Raw genomic sequence first — 15,756 nt, forward strand, 5'->3', positions numbered from 1 at the left:
TCTCTCTCTCTCTCTCTCTCTCTCTCTCTCTCTCTCTCTCTCTCTCTCTCTCCCCAATCACTGTTGTGAGTTCACTTATCATGAGGGAGGAATGTCTTGCATGTTTCTGTGAGGCAACATCTGAGAAAGCTATGCATTGTCCTATGTTACTCTTATGTCCCCTAGGTTACCATTGGTTACCATATGTTACCTTACATTTTAAACCAAGCAGATAAATAACCAATGTTAACCAGATTGCTTCTCCTCGCAGGGGATGAAACCAGACAGTTTTTACAAAGTCAAGGTCCCAGAGCTCAAAGAGATCATCGAAGGATGTATCCGGATGGACAAAGATGAAAGGTATTGGGCTATTGGGCTTCTCATAATATCCTTACATTACATAAAACATATGAGACATTACACAAATGGTGAAATGAAATTCTGGTCCTTCTGCTAAGAAAACTATATATCAAATCCTTTGGTGTCAAATTAAAAGGAATTGATTGAATTTAATAGTTGTATTATTCCTTTACCTCAGGTACACCATCCAGGACCTGCTGGAGCACACGTTCTTCCAGGAGAACAACGGCGTCCATGTTGAGTTGGCTGAGGAGGACGACATGGTGAAGTCAGGCCTGAAGCTGTGGCTCCGGATGGACGACACCAAGAAACTCCACGGGAAGTACAAGGACAACAACGCCATTGAGTTCCTGTTCGAACTCTACAAGGACGTGCCAGAGGAGGTGGCGCAGGAAATGGTGAGCAGCTCACATTTCAAGTTGCAAGTTTATTTGCCATACTGCATGTAATACATACGTTGTACGTCTTACTCAGAGCAGAGCTCTCAGCGGAGCATTGAAAACAGTAAAGGATAAAGCTGAGATTTATATACAGTAAGATTGGTCTACTATATCCACTCCCTTTGGTACCACTCATGAGTTGATCTCTGTTTCAGTAATAGGCTGTGTGGGACAGCTCTATGACCTATCACTGTAGGCTGGGTACATTCCCACAACACTTGACCTTCGCAGTTACCTAACATCATGGTCTCTTTTACCTTTACTTCCCCTACATGAATGATTAAAGGGAGGGTTTACAGTTGTGGCTCTCACAAGAGAAGGACCAGTGGAAACAACTACGGTGTAATACTATAGCTATTATGCAAGTAGGTAGTAGAATCAGCTTACATATTGTTGGAGTGTCGGTGTTGCACCAGGTGAAAACACAGCCATTCTTATATTTAGAGACAAACAAAAAAGTTACACTCACATATCCAGACACTGTATGTATAGTATAATGAGTACAGGATGAGTTGAAGAAGGAATATCCTGTATAGATTCTGATGAAATATATATTCTATTTGCCAGTGGTGGAAAAAGTACCCAATTGTCATACTTGAGTAAAAGTAAAGACAACTTAATAGAAAAAGTGAAAGTCACCCAGGAAGATACTACTTGAGTAAAAGTCTAAAGGTATTTGGTTTAAAATGTACTTAAGTATCAAAAGTAGAAGTATAAATAATTTCAAATTCCTCATATTAAGCAAACCAGTCGGCACCATTTTCAGACTTTTTTTATTGACTGATAGCCAGTGGCACGCTCCAACACAGACATATTTACAAACAAAGCATTTGTGTTTAGTGACTCCGCCAGATCAGAGGCAGTAGAGATGACCAGGGATGTTATCTTGATAAGTGTGTGAATTTGACCATTTTCCTATCCTGCTAAGCAGTCAAAATGTAACGAGTACTTTTGGGTGTCAGGGAAAATGTATAGAGTAAAAAGTACATTATTTTCTTTAGGAGTACAGATACCCCCAAAAACTACTTAAATAGTACTTTAAAGTATTTTTTACTGAAGTACTTTACACCACTGCTATTTGCAACAGACCCCAACCAGCAAACACAAGGAATCTAATACAACATAGTTTATGATTCGATTACAATTGTGGACACACACTGACATATGCTTAGCCCATGAAGTGAAGTGGATCCGGCTGCAGACAGTCTGTCAAGGGCACAGGTCAGCGTTTAATCATCAGCGCTAGAAATGTGAGAGGAGAGCGTGGCTCAGGAAGATAGCGGAGGTCAGGGCTTTAATAATATAATGCCTGTCTCTCATACAGGACGCATTACGAAGCAGCTTCTCCCTGGGTGAGTCCCAAATGGCACCCTATTCCCTGTATAGTGCACAACTTTTTAGCAGGACCCACACACGAGGGTGCTATTTGGGACATAGCACTTGTGTCCTCCAGCCCCTTTAGCAGAGGTCACTTTTAATGAGAAGGACCCGGCCTGGCCACCAGCCACAATTCCATAGATGTAGCCTTTTCATCAAGATCCCATTTATTATCATCCAGAACTGGGTTTTCCTAACTTGGTCCTTGGGCCCCCCCCCCCCCTGGGTGCACACTTTTTACCCTAGCACTACACAGCTAATTCAAATAACCAGCTCATCCACAAACTTGGATTATTTCAATCAGCTGTGTAGTGCTAGGGCAAAAATCAGAACATGCATGGGGGTGGGGGTGGAAGGGGGGCATATTATTTGCTCCAGGACATATTATTTGGGTTATGGGAATCTAACAGCGTAATCTGACAAGGTGTTGAGCGAGGGTGAGAGAGGACCAACTTTCAGTACATCCCAAATGGTACCCTATCCCCTATATCAGGGGTCCAAACTCATTCCACGGAGGGCCGAGTTTTTGTTTTTTCCTTTCAATGAAGACCTAGACAATCATGTGAGGGGAGTTCCTTACTTATTAGTAACCTTAATTCATTACAAGGGTGGAGCGAAATCCCGCAGACACCGTGCCCTATATAGGAAATAGGGTGCCATTTGGGACGCAGTCCTTGTCTTCCCCGCCGGTCTGAGACTGGAACACTGTGTTCTGAGTGGGACAGGTTTGGATGTAACACCATCCTTTAAAGGTTCACTCTGTGATTTACAGCTGTATCTTTTACATTGATTCTTGAAGAATATCAAAGGGCCTCAGATCAGCCCCTCCATAAATAGACAGCGTCTGCTCAATACATATTGATTATCTACACAGCAAATGACAAGACTAGCGTCCTGTCCAGGGGGTGTACAGGTCTACTATTTTAATTTGATCACTGTTGTTGCAGGGGATTTTCCTGCACAGCAGGAAATGCAAACTTGTAGTGTCTCAAGCTTTAAAAAGGCTTCTAAAGTTTGGAATTTCCCCTTTAAATTATCAGACTTTAACAAAAAAAGTGATCAACCCTGCAAGAATGTCAATTTATTATAATCCACATAATAATTCACATGTCCTGTTGCTGCAGGATTATTTTCCTGCTGTGAGAAACTGGTCAAATTAAGAAAGCATACGTACAGTGGGGAGAACAAGTATTTGACACACTGCCGATTTTGCAGGTTTTCCTACTTACAAAGCATGTAGAGGTCTGTAATTTAAAAAAAATCATAGGTACACTTCAACTGTGAGAGACGGAATGTAAAACAAAAATCCAGAAAATGACTTTGTATGATTTTGAAGTAATTAATTTGCATTTTATTGCATTACATAAGTATTTGATACATCAGAAAAGCAGAACTTAATATTTGGTACAGAAACCTTTGTTTGCAATTACAGAGATCATACGTTTCCTGTAGTTCTTGACCAGGTTTGCACACACTGCAGCAGGGATTTTGGCCCACTCCTCCATACAGACCTTCTCCAGATCCTTCAGGTTTTGGGGCAGTCGCTGGGCAATACAGACTTTCAGCTCCCTCCAAAGATTTTCTATTGGGTTCAGGTCTGGAGACACTCCAGGACCATGAGATGCTTCTTACGGAGCCACTCCTTAGTTGCCCTGTCTGTGTGTTTTGGGTCGTTGTCATGCTGGAAGACCCAGCCACGACCCATCTTCAATGCTCTTACTGAGGGAAGGAGGTTGTTGGCCAAGATCTCGCAATACATGGCCCCATCCATCCTCCCCTCAATATGGTGCAGTCGTCCTGTCCCCTTTGCAGAAAAGCATCCCCAAAGAATGATGTTTCCACCTCCATTCTTCACGGTTGGGATGGTGTTCTTGGGGTTGTACTCATCCTTCTTCTTCCTCCAAACACGGCGAGTGGAGTTTAGACCAAAAAGCTCTATCTTTGTCTCATCAGACCACGTGACCTTCTCCCATTCCTCCTCTGGATCATCCAGATGGTCATTGGCAAACTTCAGACGGGCCTGGACATGCGCTGGCTTGAGCAGGGGGACCTTGCGTGCGCTGCAGGATTTTAATCCATGACTGCGTAGTGTGTTACTAATGGTTTTCTTTGAGACTGTGGTCCCAGCTCTCTTCAGGTCATTGACCAGGTCATGCCGTGTAGGTCTACAATTTTATCCCTGATGTCCTTACATAGCTCTCTGGTCTTGGTCATTGTGGAGAGGTTGGAGTCTGAAACAGGAGGTAGGCTTCTGCCCTATGAGCTTTTCTAAATGTACATTTGAGTAAATCAAGTAGAAGGGTGGAGCAAAAACCCACCGACACACACTCGTGCCTTGCTCAAGGGCACATCAACAGATTTTTCACCTAGTCGGTCAGGTTTTCGAACCAGCGTCCTTTCAGTTACTGGCCCAATGCTCTTAACCACCCACTGGCTCAGGCAAGGCATACACAGCTGTGATGAGCTTGTCATCTTTTCATTTCATGTTGTGTGATATACAGATGTAGGACCTTAATTGGATCACCCTGTTGCACAAAATGTAAAACGTGTGGTTTATTCAAAGTTTTAAAAGGCTTCTGAAGATTCTGAGATTTGATCAACGTAATCTACATAATAATTCATATTTCCTGTTGCTGCAGGATTATTTACATCCTGTAGCAAATGGGCTCAAATTAAGATCCTATATATGTACAGTACAGAACAGCACGGTTAGGAAGTGCATCAGACCTCTATGAGTTATTCTTTTCACAGACAGTGCTGGATCATGGGCCGTGAAATGTTCCATGTTTGTCACACTATTGTGCCCTGACTTTGATATGTCCCTAACCTTGTCTGTATCCCAGGTGGTGCTGGGCTTCGTGTGCGAGGCTGACTTCAAGCTGGTGGCCAAGGCCATCCGGAACCGTGTCAACGCCATCAAGCGCCAGCGGGAGAAACTGCGCCTCCTTGCAGAGAAGAAGAAGGAGGCCATTGAGGAGGAGCCTGAGCCTGCACTGCAGCCGCCCTCCCCGAAAATCAACAGGTCTCCATCAATGTTGGAGACTCCTCAGTGCCCCATCCTCATCCCCACCCCGACCCCCACACCTGCCCAGAGCCAGGTTCAGACCCCCCCGAACCCTCACACCCACACTCTGTCCCCACTCAACAGCTATCTAAACTTGGGCATCAATGCCAGCTTCATCCCTGAACCAGAGGAACCAGAGGCAGACCAGCATCAGCACTTCCAGGTCCACCACACCAGCTGCTCCTCAGCCAACTGTAAGACCACTTAACTTAACCTTCAGCTGATTTCGGCTGTGTCTGCGTCCCTAATGGCACCGTAGTCCCTATATAGTGTACTACTTTTGACCAGGGGCCATAGTAGTGGACTATATAGGGAATAGGGTGCCATTTGAGACACAGATTAGACTGTATCACATGTCATAGTCTCACTGGTCAACAAGGTCTATTGTCAACCTTGACACCGGGTGTGGAATTTTAGTAGCCCTCTGAGGTTATAAAAGCAATGTCCATTATGGCAGTATTTGGCAGTATTTGTTGATTTCGTAATTGTAGTTGTGCTGAATGGCCCTGACTAGGCCCTGAGAGAATGAAATGTGAGCCTGAGGATAACTTCATTATTCAGTCCTAGATGGTCTTACCTCTCCAGTCGAGTGTGTGTGCGTGTGTGTGTGCGTGTGCACGTGCACGTGCGTGCATGTGATTATCCTCAAATGTTTTCTAGTGACCAGCAGGAAGACTATTAAAACTCTCTTTGACTGCAGGTCCCAAATAATTCAGGTTAATCTAGTTTAAATATTGGAGCTGCATTCTTCCACATTTGTCATTGTGTACTCACCATGGTGTTAATCAATAGTGAATCCTCTGAGTCCTCTCCGTGTGTGCACACTACTCAAAAATGCTGGGTTAAAAACAACCCAATTATGGTTACTTGGTAAACCAGCAGTGGGTAAATATTGTACAGAACACAGGCTGGGTTATTTTGACTCAGCCATTTGGGTTACTTGACTAACCCAACATGTTGGGTTGTTGGGATTGCTCAAACATGGGTTAATTTAACCATCAATTGGGTTTTTATTCACTTTCATTCTGGGATGAATGTAATCCATAGGTTATTTTCAGGAGGCCTGGCGCATAAGTGGTGTGGCTTTCATTAAGTTATTTTTGGCCAGCCATGAGAGTATGAGTGTAAATGTAATTCCTGTTAATTATGTTAAGTTTGTACCCTGAACAAAAATATAAACACAACATGCAACAATTTCAAAGATTTTACTGAGTTACAGTTCATATAAATAAATCAGTCAATTGAAATAAATAAATGCGGCTCTAATTTATGGATTTCACATGACTTGGTTCAGATACCTTAAAAATGGCAGGGGCGTGGACCAGAAAAACAGTCAGTATCTTGGGTGACCACCATTTTCCTCATGCAGCATGACACATCTCCTTTGCATAGAGTTGATCAGGCTGTTGGTTGGGTTGTAACATGTGGAATGTTGTCCCACTCCTCTTCAATGGCTGTGCGCAGTTGCTTGATATTGGCGAGAACTGGAATACACTGTTGTGCACGTCGATCCAGAACATCCCAAACATGTTTGGTGAGTATGCAGGCCATGGAAGAACTGGGACATTTTCATCTTCCAGGAATTGTGTACAGATTCTTGCGACATGAGGCTGTGCATTATATTGCTGAAGCATAAGGTGATGGCGGCAGATGAATGGCACGATAATGGGCCTCAGGATCTCGTCACACTATCTCTGTGCATTCAAATTGTCATTGATAAAATGCAATTGTGTTCATTGTCCATAGTTTATGCCTGCCCATACCATAACCCCACCGCCAACATGGGGCATTCTGTTCATAACGTTGATTTCAGCAAACCACTCGCCCACACGACTCCATACATGCTGTCTGCCATCTGCCAGGTACAGTTAAAACCGGGATTCATCTGTGAAGAGCAGCATGCCAGTCGCCATCATAGGTGAGCATTTGCCCACTGAAGACAGTTACGACGCCGAACTGCAGTCAGGTCAAGACCCTGGTGTGAATGACGAGCACGCAGATGAGCTTCCCTGAGACGGTTTCTGACAGTTTTTGCAGAAATTCTTCTGTTGTGGAAACCCATAGTTTCAACAGCTGTCCGGATGGCTGGTCTCAGACTCAGGTGAAGAAGCCGGATGTGAAGGTCCTGGGCTGGTTACACGTGGTCTGAGGTTGTGAGGCCGGTTGGACGTACTGCCAAATTCTCTAAATCGACATTGGAGGTGGCTTATTGTGGAGAAGTTAACATGACATTCTCTGGTAACAGCTCTGGGGACATTCCTGCAGTCAGCATGCCAATTGCACACTCCCTCAACTTGAGACATCTGTAGCATTGTGTTGTGAGACAAAACTGTACATTTTAAAGTAGCCTTTTATTGTCCCCAGCACAAGGTGCCCCTGTGTAATGAGCATGCTGTTTAATCAGCTTCCTGATATGCCACACCTGTCAGGTGGATGGATTATCTTGACAAATAAGAAATGCTCACTAACAGGGATGACAACAAATTGGAGCACAACATTTGAGAGAAATAAGCTTTTTGTGCATCTGGAACATTTCAGGGATCTTTTATTTCAGCTCATGAAACAAGGGACCAACATTTTACATATTTCATTTATATTTTTGTTCAATGTAAAATCATTAAATATTATTATGTATATATTGTAACAAAGTGGTAACTATCCCAACACTGGGATATGCATAGGCTTTTGTGGAACTCATGCACTTATGTAAGCCTCATTAACACTACAAAAGTGCCAGTTGTTCAACCTTAAAGGGGCAGTCAGCAGTTGCTACATCCATTTTTGGACTTAAATAATGACATGTACCCATTGATTCTTGAAGAATTCAACTTAGAAATGCCTCATGAGCTTAGTTCAACAGTCGTACTCCATCAGAACCCAAAATGTAAGCTTGTTTTTCCACAATGTTTGTAAACAAAGTAAATGTAAACAAACACTGGTTAAAACTTTTGATATCATGGATGGTCAGTCCTTACATAAGGACTGACCATCCATGATATCAATAGTTTTAACCAGAATTTGAGAGTTGTTACATTTCTCCAGCCCCATCCCTCAGCGTTTTACCCACCGTCAACAATCCAACCTTTCTGTTTTAAAAGAGAACAATCTATTAAAGTGACCGTATGCCTGCAACCCAGCAGTTGGGTCATCCAAATAACCCAGCATTTTTAAGAGTGTGTGTGCGTGCATGCGTCTGTATGTGTGTGTGTGTGTGTATGTGCGTGAATGCGTTCTTTTGTGTGCGCGTGCGTGTGTGTGTGTCAGTGAGTAAAGGGGATGCAGCCGTGCCTGGTCAGTCACATGCTTATATTTCATGTGTTTGTTGTAACAGCTGACTGTGAGACAGACGGCTATCTCAGCTCCTCTGGCCTCCAGGACCCCCTGGAGACAGTGGTCAGCCTCAAAGGGTCAACCCTCAACGGGACTGGGACTACTTCCCTCAATGGACACCCTCACCACCACCCCATCCCAGCCCTTCGCTTTCCCTCTGTGAGTGAATGGGACAAATAGTGAGCTAGTTATCCAAGTGTAAGAGTAGTAGAGAGGCGATGACTAGCAACTCTACCTAAACCGTCCCTGCTTATTTTTGAATTACCTTTATTCACTATGTTTCTGTGACTGTTGCCTTATGCTTAATTGTGCCCTCTCCTTTTCCCGTTTGTAGAGTATTGCAGTATTGGGTAATACGGAGCATGGACACTCTGGAGGACACCCTCCCAGCGGCTTTACCTCACCTGTGGACAGGTACTCTCCTCAGCCTCTTCCTGAGAATAAATACTTTGTCTATTTTTATTAGAAAGAGACATTCATCTCCTGCCATTCCCATCAACCCCAGACACACACACGTACACACACGCACACACATACACACACTCGCTGAGAGGCACAGAGTCAGTCAGTGCTGCGTTCCTTGATCTGTTTTTGGATGTGCTTCCAACAGCAGTGGAATAGACAAACAGACCCCCAGTTGCCAAGTTCCTACTGGACCCTCTAACCTCTAGGCTTCCTATGCCTCTGTACACATCTGTGTGTCCGAATAGCAGACTGATCTGGGGGAAACAACAGCCTCTCCCCAGTCTAGTGTTTGAAGCACAATGGACTTTGAGGTTTCTGTCTGTTTTACTTTAGTATCAGATGTTTCTGGCTAGGGGGTGTTTGTGTGTGCGTGCGTGCGTGAATGCGTGCGTGTGTGTGTGTTGTCATCTGGTGCCCATTCTGTCTAAGGTATTTTATGTTCCAAAACATCTTCAGCATGCACTACTTATGATTCTATACATATCAATTAGAAAGATGATACTTTGGGAAAGTGGGAAATACATTTTTACAGCTAGTCAGCAAAAACACTACTTAAAAACTGAAACCCAACACCAACACAGAAAATCAAACAAGTATGTCATAAACAAGAAGAACGTAAACAAAAACATTTCCATCTCCCCATTACGTCCATCCTGAGTGGGTGAACAACCAGTTTTGTCCACCGTGAACTGAAGTTCCCCAAGAGTACTTCAGATTTTAGAGAATGGTTAGAACCTGCCAACCAGTAGAGTGTTTGTCTGTAAATCTTTGCTGAAGTAGTGGATGGAGGGAGGGATAAATCAGGGACCACGGCACTAAGCGACCCAGAGGACTGAATTTAAGCTTTTTAAAATGTACTGCATGTCCCAGGCTGTGCAACTTTCACTTTTTCATAATATAAATGCTACACTGCTGAACAGAATATGTGGACCTTTACTATGACTGTGTACTTGTTTTCTATAGGAGATTTGTCCCAACTGCTGTAGTAGTTAATATATACTCACGTTGGGCTTCATTTGGCATATATATTTGGCATGTATAACAGTCTAGCTCTGTTTCTGACCTAAAACTTGACAGGTGGTTATTTCTATTTCCTCCTAATAGCATAGCATGTATTAACTCATACATGTTACAGCGGTTATGACACAAATTCACTAACACACCAATCATCTTCACAGCTACGCCTCTGACATGATCTCAGGTTTGAGTGACGTCTATGAGGGCCTATCAGAGAGGAGCGGCAAGACTGCTGCCAGGCGCACGGCTGGCAAGCTGTTCCGGAGAAGGGCCCGTTCAAGACTGCGCATCACTGGGGTAAAACAAATCAATCAATTAATCAATCAAGACTATTCTATACAAGTGATTGTCAAGTCTAATTGTCAAGTCCACAGGTAGGGCCCATCCCAAATGGCACCCTATTCCCTATATAGTGGAGGAATAGGGTACCAATAGGGTGTCATTTAGATATGCATACTTTGCAGTGTTTCCCCTATAATAATTTAGCAGCGGCACCCAATAAATTGTCGCCACCACTCAAAATAATATGATTAAATTTAATTATTTTGGGGGGATATTCTGCTGAGACATGCTTTTAAGCATTTTATGCATTTCTTTTTCAATGATTCAGCCTATTTATTCAAAGCCCCTATGCTGCATCAGTTGGGCCTCAGGTAGTAATGCTTTTAAAGGGAAAATTATATTTCAGATGGTGTCAATATAATTCCATTTTCATTCATTTTGGGGTAGAATGTCCTTTAAAAAGTAACCAGAAGTGACATTATCACAGTCGTTATACAAAGAAAAGTGTGGTTATTCAGTTTATGTTATCATCTTAGAGGTTATGCTGTTAGTACAATATGCTCTTCCTCCACCTGCCATGCCTCTTGTGACCAGAACACCTGGGGAAGCAGAAACAAACATTTACATTTTAGTCATTTAACAGACACTCTTATCACACACACACACACACACACACACACACACACACACACACACACACACACACACACACACACACACACACACACACACACACACACACACACACACACTGAGAGTGCTTTATCTTTGTTCTACTGCTACCCCAGTGTCTATATTCTACGTAACATAAACAAACTAACACTGGTGGATGGTGTCTCTATGTGCAGCTCTCTGACAAAGACGACCGGGTGGTGGAGTGTCAGCTGCAGACTCACAATGACAAGATGGTTACCTTCAAGTTCGACCTGGACGGAGACAACCCAGAGGACATTGCAGCTGTCATGGTTTGTTGTCACCTCTAGGGTGTGAATAGCCTTAGGTCATTTAGGGATTTATTTAATGACAGCCATACTATTATCTCCGTGTTAAAGACTCATTATGCTGAAGGAAGAGCCTATAAACGCAGGAGAAATGAAGCCCTATCAGCTTATCTTATTGATACTCCTCTCTACTTCTATCTCACACAGCAGCACAGACACTACGTCCCACTTCCAGTTAAAACACTTGTGTTTCTGTGTCATATAGATTTATCTTGGTTTGGGGGTTGTGAGGCAAGAAGATAAGCAGTTTACACACGTGCCATTTTAGTTTACATGTGTGTGTCTCATTTTATTTTGATTACGAACTTGGGGAGGTTCTGGCGTAGAGATACACAAAGTACGTAGGCATGATGAGTTGTGGTATTTTCAGCTTCTGTTGGTGGTAGATTCCAGAACTTTGTGTTCACTAAGTGTTCTGTTTATTCCGATTCTGAATGAAACACAGTGAGCTTTTGTTTAGGCCAGTCTTGGCACAGAGCTGGTCAGGTCTCATAAATGCCCCTATTAGTGCAGCACACCAGCACTATACGAGCTGAATTAAGACATACTGACAGGAGAGCCAGCCCATTCACCACACCTCACCACACCCCACCACCCAACCCACAATTCACAGAATCTGCACAACATAGACTCAGACTGCTTCAACAAATTAGCATACTATGAAGGTTGGACAAGAAGCCACTTATGACTCAATACACAATAACTGAAGATGGAAGGACAGATGGATGGACGGAAGGATGGACAAAGAGACAGACAGGCATGCAGACAGGCAGGCAGACAGACAAACAGACATATGTTATCAATGTGTTATTTTTAGGTTATTAATGTTATAAAAATGTTGTTATTCATATGTTATTAATGTGTTAATTGCGTCTGTATTTTCCAGGTTCACAATGAGTTCATCCTGCCAGCGGAGAAGGAGGGGTTTATCCAACGCATAGGTGACATCATTAAGAGGGCAGAGGCTCTGATGAAGGAGCATAAGGTCCACGTGGGTGGCGGCCACGGAGCACCACGCCCACAACACCACAACGGGGTCAACTCACTATCCGCGTCCCAGGTAAGTACCACTACTAGTACCAGTACCAATACCAGAAATAGTACCAGTACCAATACCAGCTCTGGGTTCCCACATCATCAAAACCATTTCACTGACTTTCAAATGTTCACAGACTCTGTGTCATCATGGTATGTACTACTAGCTATTTGATTATATATTGAGGAGGAATTTTATCTGAATTGGGTGTGAATCCAATTGTGGAGGATCCTTTTGCGGTCAATGCATAGGGAGCTATAGTGAGCTATAGGGAGCTATAGGGAGATGTATGGAGCATTAGCAAGCTATATGGAGCTTTAAGGAGCTATGGGGAGCTTTAAGGAGCTATAGTGAGCCATAGGGCGCTATAGGGAGCTTTAGGGAGAGATATGGAGCATTAGCGAGCTATAGGGAGCTTTAAGGAGATTTATGGAGCTATAGGGAGCTCTAATGAGCTATAGGGAGCTATGGGGATAAATATGGAGCATTTGGGATCATTAGGGAGCTATAGGTAGCTATTTGGAGCTTTAGGGAACTATGGGGAGCTTTGCAGAGCTATGGGGAGCTATGGAGAGATTTGGGGGGCTTTAGGGAGTTATAGGGAGCTATAGAGAGCTATAGGGAGCTTTAGGGAGCTATAAGGAGCTTTAGGGAGATTTAGGGAGCTTTAGGGAGCTATGGGGAACTATGGGGAGCTATAAGGAGCTTTTGGGAGATTTAGGGAGCTTTATGGGGCTGTAGAGTGCTATAGGGAGTTATAGGGAGATTTATGGAGCTATAGGGAGCTATAAATCAAATCAAATCCAATTTTATTTGTCACATACACATGGTTAGCAGATGTTAATGCGAGTGTAGCGAAATGCTTGTGCTTCTAGTTCCGACAATGCAGTAATAACCAACAAGTAATCCAGCTAACAATTCCAAAACTACTACCTTATAGACACAAGTGTAAGGGGATAAGAATATGTACATAAAGATATATGAGTGAGTGATGGTACAGAGCGGCATAGGCAAGATACAGTAGATGGTATTGAGTGCAGTATATACATATGAGATGAGTATGTAAACAAAGTGGCATAGTTAAAGTGGCTAGTGATTACATGTATTACATGAAGATGCAGTAGATGATATAGAGTACAGCATATACGTATACATATGAGATGAATAATGTAGGGTATGTAAACATTATATTAGGTAGCATTGTTTAAAGTGGCTAATGATATATTTTACATAATTTCCCATCAATTCCCATTATTAAAGTGGCTGGAGTTGAGTCAGTGTGTTGGCAGCAGCCACTCAATGTTAGTGGTGGCTGTTTAACAGTCTGATGTCCTTGAGATAGAAGCTGTTTTTCAGTCTCTCGGTCCCAGCTTTGATGCACCTGTACTGACCTCGCCTTCTGGATGATAGCGGGGTGAACAGGCAGTGGCTTGGGTGGTTGTTGTCCTTGATGATCTTTATGGCCTTCCTGTGACATCGGGTGGTGTAGGTGTTCTGGAGGGCAGGTAGTTTGCCCCCGGTGATGCGTTGTGCAGACCTCACTACCCTCTGGAGAGCCTTACGGTTGTGGGCGGAGCAGTTGCCGTACCAGGCGGTGATGCAGCCCGACAGGATGCTCTCAATTGTGCATCTGTAGAAGTTTGTGAGTGCTTTTGGTGACAAGGCGAATTTCTTCAGCCTCCTGAGGTTGAAGAGGCGCTGCTGCGCCTTCTTCACGATGCTGTCTGTGTGGGTGGACCAATTCAGTTTGTCTGTGATGTGTACGCCGAGGAACTTAAAACTTACTACCCTCTCCACTACTGTCCCATCAATGTGGATAGGGGGGTGTTCCCTCTGCTGTTTCCTGAAGTCCACAATCATCTCCTTAGTTTTGTTGACGTTGAGTGTAAGGTTATTTTCCTGACACCACACTCCGAGGGCCCTCACCTCCTCCCTGTAGGCCGTCTCGTCGTTGTTGGTAATCAAGCCTACCACTGTGTCGTCCGCAAACTTGATGATTGAGTTGGAGGCGTGCGTGGCCACGCAGTCGTGGCTGAACAAGGAGTACAGGAGAGGGCTCAGAACACACCCTTGTGGGGCCCCAGTGTTGAGGATCAGCGGGGTGGAAATGTTGTTGCCTACCCTCACCACCTGGGGGCGGCCCGTCAGGAAGTCCAGTACCCAGTTGCACAGTGCGGGGTTGAGACCCAGGGTCTCGAGCTTGATGACGAGCTTGGAGGGCACTATGGTGTTAAATGCCGAGCTGTAGTCGATGAACAGCATTCTCACATAGGTATTCCTCTTGTCCAGATGGGTTAGGGCAGTGTGCAGTGTGGTTGAGATTGCATCGTCTGTGGACCTATTTGGGCGGTAAGCAAATTGGAGTGGGTCTAGGGTGTCAGGTAGGGTGGAGGTGACATGGTCCTTGACTAGTCTCTCAAAGCACTTCATGATGACGGAAGTGAGTGCTACGGGGCGGTAGTCGTTTAGCTCAGTTACCTTAGCTTTCTTGGGAACAGGAACAATGGTGGCCCTCTTGAAGCATGTGGGAACAACAGACTGGGATAGGGATTGATTGAATATGTCCGTAAACACACCAGCCAGCTGGTCTGCGCATGCTCTGAGGGCACGGCTGGGGATGCCGTCTGGGCCTGCAGCCTTGCGAGGGTTGACACGTTTAAATGTTTTCCTCACGTCGGCTGCAGTGAAGGAGAGTCCTCATGTTTTAGTTGCGGGCCGTGTCAGTGGCACTGTATTGTCCTCAAAGCGGGCAAAAAAGTTATTTAGTCTGCCTGGGAGCAAGACATCCTGGTCCGTGACTGGGCTGGTTTTCTTTTTGTAATCCGTGATTGACTGTAGACCCTGCCACATACCTCTTGTGTCTGAGCCGTTGAATTGAGATTCTACTTTGTCTCTATACTGACGCTTAGCTTGTTTGATTGCCTTGCGGAGGTCACCTTGCCCTGATTAAAAGCAGTTGGTTCGGGCTTTCAGTTTCACGCGAATGCTGCCATCAATCCACGGTTTCTGGTTTGGGAACTCGCTCACCGAATCAGCGTATTCCTCAATGTTGTTGTCTGACGCAATACGAAACATATCCCAGTCCACGTGATGGAAGCAGTCTTGGAGTGTGGAATCAGATTGGTCGGTCCAGCGTTGAACAGACCTCAGCGCGGGAGGTCTTGTTTTAGTCTCTGTCTGTAGGCAGGGATCAACAAAATGGAGTCGTGGTCAGCTTTTCCAAAAGGAGGGTGGGGCCTTATATGCGTCGCGGAAATTAGAATAGCAGTGATCCAAGGTTTTTCCAGCCCTGGTTGCGCAATCGATATGCTGATAAAATTTAGGGAGTTATAGGGAGCTTTATGGAGCTATAGGGACTTATGGAGCTATAGGGAGCTATAAGGGGCTATAGGGAGCTATAGGGAT

At 44.3% G+C, this 15,756-nt stretch overlaps 1 protein-coding gene across 4 annotated transcripts in view; it reads left to right on the forward strand.

The window, feature by feature from the left end:
* The window catches only part of wnk4a (WNK lysine deficient protein kinase 4a), a 68,081-nt gene that overhangs the window by 42,322 nt on the left and 10,003 nt on the right, over positions 1 to 15,756 (forward strand). For all 4 annotated transcript variants that reach the window (XM_035801220.2, XM_035801217.2, XM_035801218.2 and 1 more), the window contains exons 6-13: positions 251 to 339; positions 518 to 737; positions 5,000 to 5,414; positions 8,552 to 8,709; positions 8,885 to 8,964; positions 10,194 to 10,329; positions 11,163 to 11,279; positions 12,202 to 12,375. In XM_035801220.2, the coding sequence (XP_035657113.2) occupies positions 251 to 339; positions 518 to 737; positions 5,000 to 5,414; positions 8,552 to 8,709; positions 8,885 to 8,964; positions 10,194 to 10,329; positions 11,163 to 11,279; positions 12,202 to 12,375 (1,389 nt within the window). The remainder of the gene's footprint in view (positions 1 to 250; positions 340 to 517; positions 738 to 4,999; positions 5,415 to 8,551; positions 8,710 to 8,884; positions 8,965 to 10,193; positions 10,330 to 11,162; positions 11,280 to 12,201; positions 12,376 to 15,756) is intronic.

The sequence above is a fragment of the Oncorhynchus keta genome, chromosome 24 (assembly GCF_023373465.1).
Source record: "Oncorhynchus keta strain PuntledgeMale-10-30-2019 chromosome 24, Oket_V2, whole genome shotgun sequence".
In the NCBI taxonomy this organism is placed as follows: Eukaryota; Metazoa; Chordata; class Actinopteri; order Salmoniformes; family Salmonidae; genus Oncorhynchus; species Oncorhynchus keta.